This window comes from Rhinoraja longicauda, chromosome 7, assembly GCF_053455715.1.
Source record: "Rhinoraja longicauda isolate Sanriku21f chromosome 7, sRhiLon1.1, whole genome shotgun sequence".
Taxonomy (NCBI): Eukaryota; Metazoa; Chordata; class Chondrichthyes; order Rajiformes; family Arhynchobatidae; genus Rhinoraja; species Rhinoraja longicauda.
Window position 1 is genome coordinate 3,629,030 of NC_135959.1, and position 15,719 is coordinate 3,644,748.

The 15,719-nt window shown below is 43.1% G+C and overlaps 1 protein-coding gene across 2 annotated transcripts in view; it reads left to right on the top strand.

The window, feature by feature from the left end:
• uvrag (UV radiation resistance associated gene) overlaps positions 1–15,719 on the top strand; it is a 292,355-nt gene that overhangs the window by 149,891 nt on the left and 126,745 nt on the right. For both annotated transcript variants that reach the window (XM_078401991.1, XM_078401992.1), the window contains exon 12: positions 1,688–1,853. In XM_078401991.1, coding sequence (XP_078258117.1) covers positions 1,688–1,853 — 166 coding nt within the window. The remainder of the gene's footprint in view (positions 1–1,687; positions 1,854–15,719) is intronic.

Genomic DNA, 15,719 nt, shown 5'->3' on the forward strand with positions numbered 1-15,719 from the left:
TTTATGGTATCTTCAAATGCCTTTTCTTAATTTAATATTACGTGCTTCTAAATGCATCTGCGACAACCTAGCAAACCTGGGGACAGCGTGCGACAGCGCCCGCAATAAGCTACGATACCTGGCGACAAGCCAGCTGTCGCCGAGAAATTTCTACCTGGAAGATTTCTCAGCGACCTGCCGAGATCCGCTACGATTCTTTGAAGACTCCTCACGATCGTGCCCGCAACACCCTGGCGAACGTTCGGCGACAGCCTAGTCGCCGGCAGTCGCCTTAAAATCGCCTAAGTGGGACAGGCCCTTTAGTCTGCACTGTTTATTTAATTTATCGCACTTCCTCTTGTACTCGTGTATGGTATGATCTGCCTGGAGAACTATTTTTCACTATCTTGGTACACGTGACGATTACATACCAATGGAAGATGATGTTGGATAATACAAGATTTGGCCATAGTTAAGTGTTGAATACTTTTCATAACATTGAAACATTTTGAAGGGTTGTGTAATTTCTAATAGCATAATTTGCACCTGAACTGCTGTTATGTGGCAACATTGTATGGAAGAGGGCATGTGGGGCATAGAACTGACGGCAACAGGTTGCACCTTTGCTGCCTATGATACTATTTTGTCCCATAGACATCTCTTCCCCTATTTGGTTGCATCTCTGCTAATTGCAAATGATACAGATGGTACGGTGGCACAGCGGTAGAGTTGCTGCCTTACAGCTAATGCAGCGCCAGAGACTCTGGTTCGATCCTGACTACGGGTGCTGTACTATACGGAGTTTGTACGTTCTCCCCGTGACCTGCGTGGGTTTTCTCCGAGATCTTCGGTTTCCTCCCACACTCCAAAGACGTACAGGTTTGTAGGTTAATTGGCTGGGCAAATGTAAAAATTGTCCCTAGTGGGTGTAGGATAGTGTTAATGTGCGGGGATCGCTGGGTGGCGCGGACCCGGTGGGCCGAAGGGCCTGTTTCTGCGCTGTATCTCTAAATCTAAAAATAAAAAAAATACAGTGGATGGCTGCATCACATTCGTTGTGCAACTCGTTGCCAAGGCCTGCATTGCGTTCAGGTTTGGTCACCTTGCTATAAGAAGGATGTCACTAAGTTGGGAAGAGTGCAGAGAAGATTTAGAGGATGCTTCCAGGACCTGAGGGCCTGAGCTTTCTGGAGAGGTTGGGCAGGCGAGGACTTTATTCCTTGGAGCACAGGAGGCTGAGGGGTGATCTTATAAAGGTGTATAAAATGATGAGAGGAATAAATAGGGTGAATGCACAGTCTTTTACCCACTGTAGGGGAATCAAGAACCAGAGGACATAGGTTTAAGATGAGAGGGGCAAGATTTAATGGGGCAACTTTTTCACTCAGAGGGTGATGGGTATTTGTAGTGAACCAGAGAAAAGTACTGTACATTTGAAAGACACGGCCAGATACATGGAGAGGAAGGGTTTTAAGGGAAATGGGCCAAATGCAGGCAAATGGGACTAGCATAGCTGGGGCATCTTTATTGGCATGGACAGGTTGGGCTGAAGGGCCTGTTTCTGTGCTGTATGATTCTACAAACAAAAAACAGACTTTTGAATTGCGGATAGAAAACTTGATAAGAATTTTTGTTTAAACATTGGGTAAATCTGTACTGTTATTATTTGGGCTCCGTTTGACCATTGATTGCTTTCTTCCTCTTTAAGCCAAGGATGAAGGGAGCATCGCTGTCGCCTTGGGCTACACGGCACATCTGGTGCTCATGGTTTCCTATTTCCTGCAAGTGCCACTCAGGTATCCCATCATCCAAAAGGGTTCCAGGTCTACCATCAAGGACAACATCACGGACAAGCTTTCCGAAAAGGAGAGAGAGTAAGTACACTCATAACTGGCAGTGGGAATCAAGTAGGAAGATTTTAAAGATAAGGTGGGATTTGTTGCATGCAGACAATTTCAATAGACAATAGGTGCAGGAGTAGGCCATACGGCCCTTCGAGCCAGCATCGCTACTCAATGTGATCATGGCTGATCATCCACTATCCCCGTTCCTGCCCTCTCCCCATACCCACTGATGCCGCTATCATTTTTTTGCTGTGGTGAAAATGTTGTGCTCCACAATAACATGTTGGTTGTTAGTAATTAGGGAAAAGATGCATGCAAATTATGAACTAGTATACAAATTAAGGAAAATTCTTAACCCAAGATGCAAACGTAGATAATATATTGAATTATTGATTTATAGCCGAGAAAGACTCCATTTTGACTGAAACTGATTTCTGAAAAGTCATCCAATGCCAACTCGTTCAAACAATGTATAGTTGAGCTCAACAATATTAAAATCAAGGGAGTGTGTGTAAATCAAAGTGCACCTGGGAATATGTTGACAGCTGGAATAAATTGTAATGCACTAATAACTTCTAGTGCGATACCATGCTGTCTAGCCTTTCTGATGGATCACTGAGGGTATACTGTGCTAGAAAGTGCATGAATTCATGCATATTGGTCCATAAAGCTGCACTATGTCCTTTATTAATAAGCACAGGAATCTGCCCCAGAAGACACCTGCCCTTTATCAAATGTTTTTTTTGTTAAAATACAGACAAGCTTCATTCACCATAATTCATGCTGTGTGTGGTTAGCTGGATCAGTTTTAGCCGACCAATGAATGAATGACTTTTTAAGAATATAAAGTAAATCAGCAGGTGGTACATTGCTGCAAGGCAGGCAGAGAAGTAATGTGAAAATCATAGACTTGGGGAAATTAAATTATTTGGAAACATTTGTCCACTATCTGGTGATTTACTGTAAGCCCATCAAATTGCAAAAGTTCAGAGAAACTTGAATCTTGTGTAGACGACAAAGTGCTGGAGTCACTCAGCAGGTCAGGCGGCATCCCTGGAGGACATGGATTGTCAACGTTTGAGTTAGAACCTTCCGTCTGACTGAAGAAGGGTCCTGACCCGAAACATCTCCCATCCATGTCCTCCAGAGATGCTGCTGAGTTACTTCAGCACTTTGTGTTTTAAGCAAAGGGTCAGAATTAGACTGGTAATTTGTATTTTTCAAATTTGTATCTCTGCTTTGGGTTTTTGTAACTTGTTTCGTTAATCATGGGGTTTTTTCACTTATGTAATGAGTTATTGGTGTTAATCTTCATTCCTACGTAGCAAAACTTGGGAATGCAAGATGAGGTTCACTGACAAACCGTCCCCTTGTTTCCAAGGGTTTAGTTGGAATGTAGTGGACTCAAGCCCAACCAAGTTCTAGTATGATATGCAAGTTGATGCTGGTGCAGCATTGTGGAGATGCTGAACTGTTGGAGGCTCCAACTTTTGAATTAAGCCTTTATTTGATATCCCATCTATCCTCAAATGGACATAATTGATCCCGCTACCTCTTAAGGAAGCAAAATAATTCTCTTGTCCTGTCTTAAATATGACACATGCAACTGTCAAAATAGACAAATGTGTTATTTATTTCACTCTGGTTTTGTTTCTCCCTTTACCCCTTTTATGTAAATGACTGTGCCCTTGTAGCAGGCCTAAGTTTCGTTTAGAGAGCGTTGAAATAAGCCCTTTGGCGCACCGAGACTGTGCGGCCCAGCTATCTCCCAGGTATAAGTCCATCCAACATACTAGGAACAAGTTACAGAAACCAATTAACCTACAAACCTGCACTTCTTTAGAATATGGGAGGAAACCAGAGCACCTGGAGAAAACCCATGTGGTCACAGGGCGAACGTACTAACTCTGTACAGGCAACACCCGTACTCGGGATCGATCCCGGTGTCTGGCGCTGCAAAGCAGCAGCTCTACCGCTGCGCCACTGTGTTGCCTTAGAAGTGAACCAGTTTATAGAATTTTTTCTGTCTCCATATAAAAAATATACTAGTTTTGGGAGAGATGGATGCCATTCATGCACTCATTGTGTTTCCGACCACTTTGAAATCTATTTAATTCAAGGCCAGCTCCACCTGCGACTCATGGGTAACAGTTTATTTAATTTGCTCCTCAGCATTGTCACATCATGTACATTTTCTTCACCCATGATGATTTCTTTAAACTCGCTGATGTTGAAATGGTGAAAGTAATGGACCGAATCGGGATGGGATTAGAAATAGTATTCGAGCTGATAATGGCACAGGGCGGCACAGTCACGCAGCAGTAGAACTGCTGCCACAGTGTGCCAGAGACCCGGGTTCGATATGCCAGTACGGGTGCTGTCTGTACAGAGTTTGTATCTTCTCCCCGTGACTGCATGGGGTTTTTACGGGTGTGCTGGTGTCCTCCCACGCGCTAAAGACGTACAGGTTTGCAGGTTAGTTGGCTTCGGTAAAATTGTAAATTGTCCCTCGTGTGTAGGATAATGTTAGTCTACGGGGTGATCGTTGGTGGGCGTGGACTCGGTGAGCCTAAGGACTGTTTCCATGCTGTGTAAAGTAAAGACCAGACAGAAATGCAAATGGTATTTAACCCTAAGAAATTTTAAATATTGTGCATTGGTCAATAAAGCATGTGTCATAAACAACACTTGATTTATGGTTTGCTGTCAGATTCAGCGTTGGCAGTGGAGGACTGAACCATGATTTGGTCCATTTATCCTTTGAAAGCCATAAATCAATAACTTTGGCCTTAGGTTCCATTCCATTTGTTGTGTAATGCAAACGGACTTTGAAATGGGCAGGGAAGTAATAGTAGACATGATGCTTTCCGTGTCTAGACACTGTAGTAGAGCAATTGAAAGAACCGATTAGGTTGTGTTATTTAGCCAGAAATTTAACGGGCAAATCTACAGAGGTCATATGAAGAATGTAAAGGGTGCTAGTTAAAAGACACACAGGGGACAGTGAGTGGGATTTTGGTCACAATATCACTAAAAAGATGCAAATGCATTGAATGAGTTACAAAGACATGCCAGTATAAATATCTATCGTCTTGGAGGTTGGGAAACTTAATTGAACTGCGTAAATTATTAAATGTAGACCAGGTAAATGCAATATCTTTTCAAAAGCAGGAAATTTGGAAACGTGTTTGAAATTGGAGAGGATTTCACTACCATGGGAATGACCTGAAATACCCACCATTTCTGTGCTTGCCCAGATAGCTGTAGCGTTTGCACCTCACAGAGATGGTTGTGATGGTTATTGGAGATCAGAGGCTTTATATATTTTTGCTTTGTTTTCCATCATTCCAAGTTTCTTCTATGTATGTTGCAGCAGAAGTAACATAAGCATTAGATTTCCCCAAGAGCGAGCATGTACATAATGGAGACACAGGAGACTGCAGATGCTGGACTCTTGAACAAAACACAGTGCTGGAGGAACTCAACAGGCCAGACAGCATCTGTGGAGGGAATGGGCAGACAACATTCTGAATTGCCGGATATACAATTCAGTTCGATAAAGAAGGATCTCGACCCGAAGTGTCACCCATTCCTTCTCTTCAGAGATGATGCCTGTCCTGCTGAGTTACTCCAGCATTTTGTGTCTATCTTCAGCTTAAACCAGCAACTGTAGTTCCTTCCTACACATTCTGAATCGTCATCTGTACATTCCCTCCACAGATGCTCGCTGGCATGCTGAGTTCATCCAGCACTTTATGTTTTGCTTAAGGTAAATAAATGGATATGAATGTTGGCCTGCTTCAATGGTTGTGAAAGCACCATATGAGAAATGTTTTAAATATCGGGCTGGAAATGGACAGGATAATTTATGTTGTGTTTGGCGGTCTGTTCACTGATTTTGGTATGAATCTTTTAAAGCTTGTACGGTTTGGGTTATTCTTTTGAAATTTTCAGCTTCTGACTCTTTGGTAGAAGTAGATTGAGAGTAGCGCAGAGACTGCGTAAAAGACTCTAGTTCGCTTTTGATTACGGTGCTCTTTGCACATTCTCCCTGTGACCGTGTGGGTTTTCTCCAGGTCCTCTGGTTTCCTCCCACATTCCAAAGATGTGCAGGTTTGTAGCTTAATTGCCTTCTGTAAATTGTCTCTCATGTGTAGGGTAGAACTATTGTATGGGTAGGAAAATAGCTGCAGATGCTGGTACAAATCGAAGGTATCACAAAATGCTGGAGTATCTCAGCAGGTTAGGAAGCATCTAGGAGAGAGGGAATGGGTGACGTTTCGGGTCGAGACGTCACGCATTCGTCGAGAGACATCGAGATGTCTGAAGAAGGGTCTCGACCCGAAACGTCACCCATTCCCTCTCTCCTAAATGCTGCCTGACCTGCTGAGTTACTCCAGCATTTTGTGATACCTACTATTGTATGGGTGATCGCTGGTCGGCGTGGACTCGGTGGGCAGAAAAATCTGTTTCCATGTTCTATCTCTAAATTACACCTCACCTGTTCAAAAAAAAAAGATTATTTGTTGTGGTTTTGGTTGTGATTCATTATTGTCACCTGTACCAAGATACAGTGAACAGCTTCTGAATGCTATCCAGTCAAATCATACTGTACCTGAGTACAATTGTACGCAAGTAAAACAGTGAAGCGATTGTCAGTAGATCCGCTTCTGGAACAACATACGAAGTGTCGCCTTGATGTGGAGCCATTTTGCAACACTCAAATCTCTGCAAAGTTCTATCTGGGCCTTAAAGAGAGATAAATTCATTTTTCTCTCACTTTAAGGCCTGATGTCCTGATGGCACTGAATTGGTAGGGCCTGCGCTATCATTGTATTCCGTATTTTATAACAGCATCAGCAGCCACATCAACCAGTTGAAAGGACAAGAGATTATGTGAGCCAAGTTTTATTTTTATTCCTTTTTGGTTGTGAGTAGTCCCATTGAAATCCCCACCCTGCTACGCCCTCATTTTGAACCTATTATTTGCTGTCTTTCTGAAAACACTAAGTTTACAATTTTGTGCATGGCTTTCAGCAGAGCTCATTCTGATGTCATTTCAAAAATGAATGAAGACTTTATAAGTCTCATTTATTGTATTAGTGTTACAATAGATGTATTCTATCAATAAAAAAGTGTACAAAGACATTTGTGTAAGACAACCATTCTGTTCACTCGGAGCCGCCCATAGTCTAGCAAGTTTTGAGAAGAACATTTGTATTGTTACCAAAACGTGATTTTCCCACAGATGTTTCCTCTCAACTGGTGAAATGGAAAGTCAAGGTAGTTTGCATGTGGAATGATTTTCCAATACGAATTGAGTTTGAGGAGTCTCATTGTGTTCCACAAGGGCCCGCATGAGGGAAATTCCACTCAGATGTCAGAATCTGCTGACACGGGAAACAGAAGAATAACACACAGGAGCTGCTTGTTCTTCCAAGACTATTTCTGAAGCATATTAACAGGACACTGAAAATCAGGATTTCCAGTAAAATGTGTGCTTTAAGATGGCCTCTACCCAACAGCTCGCAAGAGAATGTCCTCTTGACAAAGCTGTTCACGTAACATAGCCAGACGTCTTCGTGGTTTCAAGCTAACCAGAACTTGGGTTTGTAATCCAAGCCAACGTGCCAGCACTGCCCTTCAGTGAGGGCTCCAGTCCTGGGCTATTAAGTCAATGCTTGCTTTAATGACTAGAAATCAAAAAAAACTCTTGTAGCATTATTTGAACATGAACTCAAAATGTAATAGTAAAATGCAAAATGTCATAGTAAAGGTTTATTATTAGATTCCAAATATTTCCATTATGATACCTTGATATCAGGTATTCCATCTCCCCACTTCACATTCCCCAGTGTTAAACCATCCACTGATCTGCTGGTGCTAAGGAGATAATCATAGAGGCATGCAGAGTGGAAACAGGTCTTTCGGCCCAACACCAACCAACATGTTCCATCTACACTAGTCCCACCTGCGTGCATTTGGCCCATATCCTTCTAAACTTATTCTATCATGTACCTGTCTAAATGTTTCTTAAACATTGTGACAACTGCCTCAACGACTTCCTCCAGCAGGTCGTTCCATACACCCACCACTTTTTTTGTGTAAAAGAAAAATTACCCCTCGGGTTCCCATGAAATCTTTCCCCCTTCACCAAAATTCTAGGTCCTCTGCTTCTCAATTCCCCTTCTGTGGGCAAGAGATTCTGTGTGTTTACCCAGTCTATTCCCCTCATGATTTTGTACGCCTCTATAAGATATGCACATTTTGCACAACTCGTTGCTCAAACTGAAGAAGGACTTCAGGGGCTGATGGACAGACTGTCATACTTTCAACGAATACTGACTGACAATCAGAGTTAAAAAGACAACTGCCATGGGTCAGGACATTCCACATCCCCCCCTCCCCCCCTCCAGTAGAGTATGGCTGTCCTCAGCCAATGGATATTTGATGCAAGACAGAGATGCAAGGAATTGCAGATGCTGGAATCTTGAACAAAATGCAAAGTGCTGGAGGGTTGGGCAGCTTAAGGAAAAAAAATACACATGGCTGTAATATCAAGTCCTTACAGCACCAGAGACCCGGGTGCGATCTTGACTACGGAGTTTGTACGTTCTCCCTGTGAATACGTGCATTTTCTCCGGGTGCTCCAGTTTCTTCCCACACTGCAAAGATGTACAAGTTTGTAGGTTAAGTGACTTGGTGAGTTGTAAATTTGTCCATAGTGTGTGCAGGTTCGCGTGTGCGGGGTGTTCGCTGGTCGGTGTGAATTTGGTGGGCCGAAGGGCCTATATCTCTAAAGAGTTTAGGTCAGAACATGGTCAAACAGCAAGAATCACGGGGGGGGAGGGGGTTGTCAGTGAGGAGGTGTCTGACTAAGCCCTCATCAGTGAGAGGAATAGGACTTCTTAGTAGGTGCACTTAAGATGATTTTGCATTGGTGCAGTAAAATGGGGACTGTAGATGCTGGAAATAAAGTGTTTAAGTGCTGGATGAAACTCAGTGGGTCATTTGATTTATTTAATGCAAAGTTTCCTACTTTGTGTCTAGATTGTCAGGCAGCTTATAGATGATTCACTCTGTGAGTTTAGAGGATTGCGGGAGTCCTGCCTGTACCAAACCCTTGGATAAGCATTGGCTTTATAAAGTTGAGGTTTGACTGGAAAACACCAACCTCCGCTCAGCGTGCGAAGTTCCCCGTGGTTTGCATTGGACTCAGATTGAAACCCAATGGGATGAAAATGGCCACCTGCAAAATATAAAAAAATTTAAAACCACATAACTCTGAGCCAATGAAGAACCGACCTTGAATTCTTTGACCTTGGCCAAAAATAATACTTTATCACCCAGCTCATGAAATATTTGATTCAGGGTTCACGCCAAAGTTTCAACCTTGCACAAAGTTTCGAAGAGGTTTTTCTTGATTTCTTCAAAGGTTTGTTTTGGAGAGTGGATCTTCCATGATTTAATTACAGGGAATGGTTATATTGCAAGGTTTTGCAGTTTGCTGTTTAATCAAGAGGATAAAGAGATCAGATGGGAAAGTGGACAGGCACAGGATCAGCCGTGATCTTGCTGGAAGGCTTGATGGTCTAAGGCCAACTCCCTCTATTTATGGTCCGTGTTATTTGTGGAGGTGCACCATGGAAGGAATGTGGAAAGAACGCCACGACTGTAGCTTTCTGTTATTCCTTGGTCCGGCTCAGTAGATTCAATATAAATCTGTTCCATCTTCTGAAAGCAGACCTCATTGCCCATTTTACTCTTTGATCTCAATTATACCTTTTTTTGCATGTTAGGAGTGCCAGATGTTCTGCTCAATTCTGTAGATTTGGTCCTAATTTGGTGTCTGGCTATTTCTTACAAACTAATTGAAATGTAACACAAAAGATGTAATCCAGAACGCTGCCTGGAATCGATGGCGTTTGCCACAAGGAGAGTTTGGACAAACTCGGATTGTTTTCTCTGAAGTGTCGGGGATTGGAGAGAGACCTGATAGAAGTATTGAATTATGAGTGGCATAGATAGGGTAGACAGTCAGAAACCTTTTTCCCCAAAGTGAAAATGTACACCACTGGAGGGCACAGCTTTCAGGTCATGTTCAGGGCAGGCTTTTTGGTGGACACCTGGAATGTGCTGCCAAGGGTGGTGTGAAGGTAGATACGATACAGGTGCTCCCAGACTAACGATGCTTCCACTTATGATATTTCAACTTTACAATGGTGCAAAGGCTGGGCAACAGCAGCGACCCGTAGCTTGCTGCCGCCCACATGATCAGGTGTATTAAATGTACAATTTTTTCAGTTTGCGATGGGTTTATCGGAACGTAACCCCATTGTAAGTTGAGAGGCACCTCTAGTGGCTTTTAAGTGGCTTTTCAATAGGAGCATGGATGTGCAGGGAATGGAGGGATTTAGATCATGTGCAAGCAAAGGAGATTAGTTTAACACAGCATCGTGTTTGGCACCGACATTGTGGGACGAAGAGCCTGTTCTGTTCTACGACCTTGAATTCATTCTTTTCATTTCATAAGATCATGGATTATAGGATTAGAAGCAGAATTAGGCCATCCGGCCCATCAAGTCTACTCTGCCATTCAATCATGGCTGATCTAACCCCATTCTCCCCATAACTTCTGACATCCATACTAATCAAGAATCTATCTGCCTCTGCCTTAAATATATCCACTGACGGCCTCCACAGCCGTCTGTGGCAATTTAAACATACAAAGCACGTACAACTAACAAGTCACGTCTGAAATAAAATAAAACTAAAATGCAGCTGTGTACCTGCACACAAATCCCATAAATGATGATGAGTTACTTGACCAGTTAATCCGTTCACAAGTAAAACACAAAATCCTGGAGGTACTCAGCTGGTCAGGCAGTATCTGTCCAACAGGGTGGCACAGTGGTGCAGCAGTAGAGTTGCTACTTTACAGCGCCAGATAACCAGGTTTGTTCCTGACTGCAGGTGCTTTGTGTCCTGAGTTTGTACGTTCCCCCGAAGCCCATGATGGTTTTCTCCGGGTACTCTGATTTCCTCTCATGTTCCAAAGTCATGCAGATTTGTTGGTTAATTGGCTTCTGTAAATTGCGGCTAGCGATGTAGGATGCAAAACTAGGATAGCAGAGCTAGTGTATGAGTGACTGTCGGTGAACGTGGACTGGGTGGGCCATAGGGCCTGTTTCAACCACTATCTCTAAAGCACTGCAATAAAGTACAATTATTCTTTTTTTGTATTCTAGCCAAACATATCAGCTTAGTTTAGTGTAGTTTTTTGTCACATGTACTGAGGTACAGTGAAAAGCTTTTATGTGTGCTATCCAGTCAGCGGAAAGACAATACATGATTACAATCGAGCCATTTATAGTGTATCGATATATAATAAGGGATAATGTTTAGTGCAAGGTAATCAGATGTGCCATACAGAGAGACAATCACTTCGAACAAAGTACAATAGGTCGAGCAAATACAGTAAGTATGCAAAATATAGTTCTCAGCATTGTAGTGCATGAGTTCCACAAAGTCCAATGTTCACAATAGGGTAGAGGTGAATTGGATAGTATCCTAGCTGTTCAGAAGTCTGATAATAAAGGGGAAGAGGCTGTTCCTGAGCCTGGCAATGTATATGTTCAAGCTTCTGTACCTTCTGGTTGGGAGCAGGGAGAAGGAATGACCGGGGTGGGATGTCCTTGATTAATATATTGTCTGCTTTTCCAAGCCAGCATGAAGTGTAAATGGGCACCTTTTATCTGTGCTTTGTTTAGTTTAGTTTAGAGATACAGCACGGAAACAGGCCCTTCAGCCCACCGGGTCCGCGCCGACCAGCGATCCCCGCGCACTTAACACTATCTTGCACTAGGGACAATTTTTACATTTTACATGTACCAAGCCAATTTACCTACAATCCTGTACGCCTTTGGAGTGTGGGAGGAAACCGAAGATCTCGGAGCAAACCCATGTGGGTCACGGGGGGAACGTACAAACTCCATACAGACATCACCCGTAGTCAGTATCGAACCCGGGTCTCCGGCGCTGCTTGCGCTGTAAGGCAGCAACTCTACCACTGTGCCACCGTGCCGCCCTGTCTTGTCTCCAGGACAACTTGGTTCCTATGATTTTAAACCTCTTCTATGTCAGCTATGCTGATCACTAAAATTTGGATTTCCCTCCCAAAGTGCCATTTCCATTGCTTGCTTGCTTGTTTCTCTTTTTTTTTCTCTACCATTAGTTTTTCTTTCCCCTTCTTCTCCCCCTCTTCCATCCCATGCCCCACTCTAGTCATTCCTCCTTCTCCCTGATCCCGTCAGATAGAGGATCTGTCTTCCCCTCTGTTATCAGACTTCCGAATGGTCTTTTCATAAGCTAGGATGCTGTCCAATTCACCTCTACCCCATTGTGGACATTGGACTCTGTCTCTGAAACTGTTGTGCTACAATGCTGAGAACTATACCATGCATTCTGTATCTTCTCCATTGCTCTGCCCATTGTACTTGAGTTTGACTTGATGGTATTTATGTGTCGATGGACACACAAAGCTGGAGTAACTGAGCGGGTCAGACAGCATCTCTGTAGAAAAGGAATAGGTGACGTTTCGGGTCGAGACCCTTCTGACCTATTCCTTTTCTCCAGAGATGCTGTCTAACCCGCTGAGTTACTCCAGCTTTTTGTGTCTATCTTCAGTTTAAAACAGCATCTGCAGTTCCTTCCCACACATTGTATTATGTGTGGTTGGTTATGTACTATTATCTGATCTGATTGGATAGCATGCAAAACTAACCATGTATGCCTGACAATAATAAACTTAAACCAAAGGTGCTCTTCAAAACCTACCTGCCTGTGTCATTATATTGTCAACTAATGTTTGACAACACTTTGACAAGTGATTTGGGATGTTCTACTATATTAAAAATCATATATAAATTTTATTTTAACATTTAACTACTGAGCATTGCTTCTTGGAAATCTGCAACAGACGTTATAGAACATTGGTGATGTTAAAATTACACTGGCACCTACATGGAACTTCCATGAAAAATTGCCAGACCTCCTTTGAATTTCTGAAATGAAATCTTCAGAAATGTGTAATACAACGCAGAAAAATGCAAATCTGCTTTATTTTTGTTCACTGAACACCGTCGCCAGCTTAAATATTACAAACAGAAAAAACAAAATTCCATAGACTTAAGGGGTTTTAAAGTATTAACTTGGCTGACCAAGCACCAGCCATTGTTCGTCTTCTGGCCATTTCAGTGCTTGCTTTAGTTACTGCCACTCGTGTTATCATGGTAGGAAATAAGTTTGGATTGCTCTAGTCTTGCTGTGTTAAGCAAAACCAAACTCTACCGCCATTGTCCTGCAAGCCCCTCATTGTATAGTACTGTGGTGGGTGGGGGGGGGATCATAAAAGAAAATAAAACCTATAAGTTTACTGTGGTATTGAAAGGAATACATTGTTCTGCTTGGTTCATTGTGCAAGTGAAAGGTTTGTTCATCAGTGGTTTCAGCAATTTGAAACCAATCTATTTTACTTGGTTTTGTTTTTAAAAGGATTTCAATTCTCTTATTATTGATGCAAGACTTGCATCACCATTATTCTTTCCCGTTCAAACCTACGGGGAGAAGGGTGTCGGCCAAGCTTGGCCTCGAGTTTGTACCGCGCATGTCAGCCTCCGCTGGTTTTGCAAAATCGGCCGTATTTTTAAAATTGACTGTGTGAATCTTCCCCAGCCACCACCTCCCATTTTATCAGGGTGGTCACTCGGGTGAAATTTGCAATGTCATTTTCAGAGAATGCCAAATAAGATGCACGCTTTTGGGATGCAGTTTGCTAGAAGAACAAAGTAGCATCAGAGAGAAGATACGAGGAACTGTAGGTGCTGTTTTACAACAAAAAAAACAGAGACAAAATGCTGCAGTAACTCAGCAGATCAGGCAGTGTCTCTGGAGATCATGGATAGGTGGCGTTTCGGGTTGGGACCTTTCTTCGGACAAGATCGGAGCTGTCGGTGTGTGGATAAGCAATGTGATATTGCATCTTGAGGTGAACGTGTAACCAGATCTATGAAGTCACTGCAACTTCTGAACTTGAAATGATATTGATGCAGCATTCTCATGTAAACATTACATGAGAGTATTTATTTGTCACATGCACCAGATATGAACTAGAGCAATGAATTTTTTTTTAAATAAAAGATTCAACTGCTCTTTGGTTTTGGTGCCATGATATTGACTGCAATGACTTGAAACCTGGGCGGTGTCTTAATTCAATTCATATTCTGTCAGTAAAGAAGTATTAGTTTGAATGCTGTTGGTATTTTTGTTCCCCACTACCGGAAGATGCCCACCCTTGCTGGCCCACATGTCAGAGCCCGACTGCTCAAAGTGGAGATGAAGCATTCTGGATAGAATTGAGAACTTTGAGGCCACATTTGGAGTTCAGGGGTCCTACTAACTCTGTGCACTGGTTATCCCGGAGTTCGGGAGAACTTTACACTAACCCCGTGCATGGTTATCCCCAAGTTTGGGGAAGAGTCATGCAGAAGAGTTATGTAGCCATGACCAGTGGGGGCGGGGGGGAGGGGGGGAAGCCACCAATCTAGCCCCTTTTCATCCCCTGAAGACCATAGACCAGAGAGAAGGGAGCCACCGACGACAGGCGCGAGGAGCAATGCCGGTAGGGGGAACCAAGGTCTGGCCTACTGTGCCCTCAAGATCGGCAGTAGGAGGTGCCTCTGGGACGCAAAGGTGAATGGGCTAGGAGAGGGACAATCCCGACATTCAAAGAAGGCGAGGGCTGAAGGCCCTGCAGCAGCCTGGGGCTCGCCTGGATCGGGCGCGGACTGGACTTTGAAATTGGCACCAAAACTTGATGTTCTCACTGAACTATTTCTATACACATTGCTAATCGGTGATTGTGCTTAGGTATGGCAATACTTTACTGAACTGTATGCACCACTAAGAATATCACTGTGCGTTTGTTCATGTGGCAATAAAGCACCATTGATTTCCCATACTTTTAGCCAACATCGTACCTGTCTGTTGATGTCTACAATTCCCACAATTGCTCCACCAATCACCTCAGAACCCGCAAAAGTGGAGTGGAAGTGAGTCGTCTTCAGTCCTGACGGACATTCCAAGAAGAGTAGTTTATGTACAATTTGGTACCATTACTCGGCTTTGAATTAGTCACTAGGTGACACTGACCGAAATGTAGATCATTGTGTTGCCACCTCTGTGGAAAAGGAATAGGTGACGTTTTGGGTCGAGATCCTTCTTCAGTGGGGAGGGAAATGAGAGATATGTAAAGATATAAAATTATGAGAGGAATAGACCGGATAGATGCACAAAGTCTCTTGCCCAGAGTAGGTGAATCGAGGACCAGAGGACATTGGTTTAAGGTGAAAGGAAAAAGATTTAATAGGAATCTAAGAGTTAACTTTTTCACACAAAGGGTGGTGGGTGTATGGAACAAGCTGCCAGAGGAAGTAGTTGCGGCTTGGACTATCCCAATGTTTGAGAAACAGTTAGGCAGGTACTTGAACAAGACAGGTTTTGAGAGATATGGACCAAATGCAGGCATTTGGGTCTAGTGTAGCTGGGACATGTTGGTTGGTGTGGGCAAGTTGGGCCGAAGTGCCTGTTTCCACAATATATCGCACTAGGACTCTATGATTAAGAACAAATAATTGAAAGGTATGCAAACATAATATACCTTTTATTCATTTGTTCAAAATATCTTTTCGTAGCTCTCATTTCTCTCTCCCCATAGTCTGAAGTAGGGCCTCAACCCGAAATGTCACCTATTCCTTTTCTCCAGAGATGCTGCCTGATCATCTGCGTTAATCCAGCTTTGTGTATATCTGGTGTAAACCAGCATCTGTAGTTCCTTCC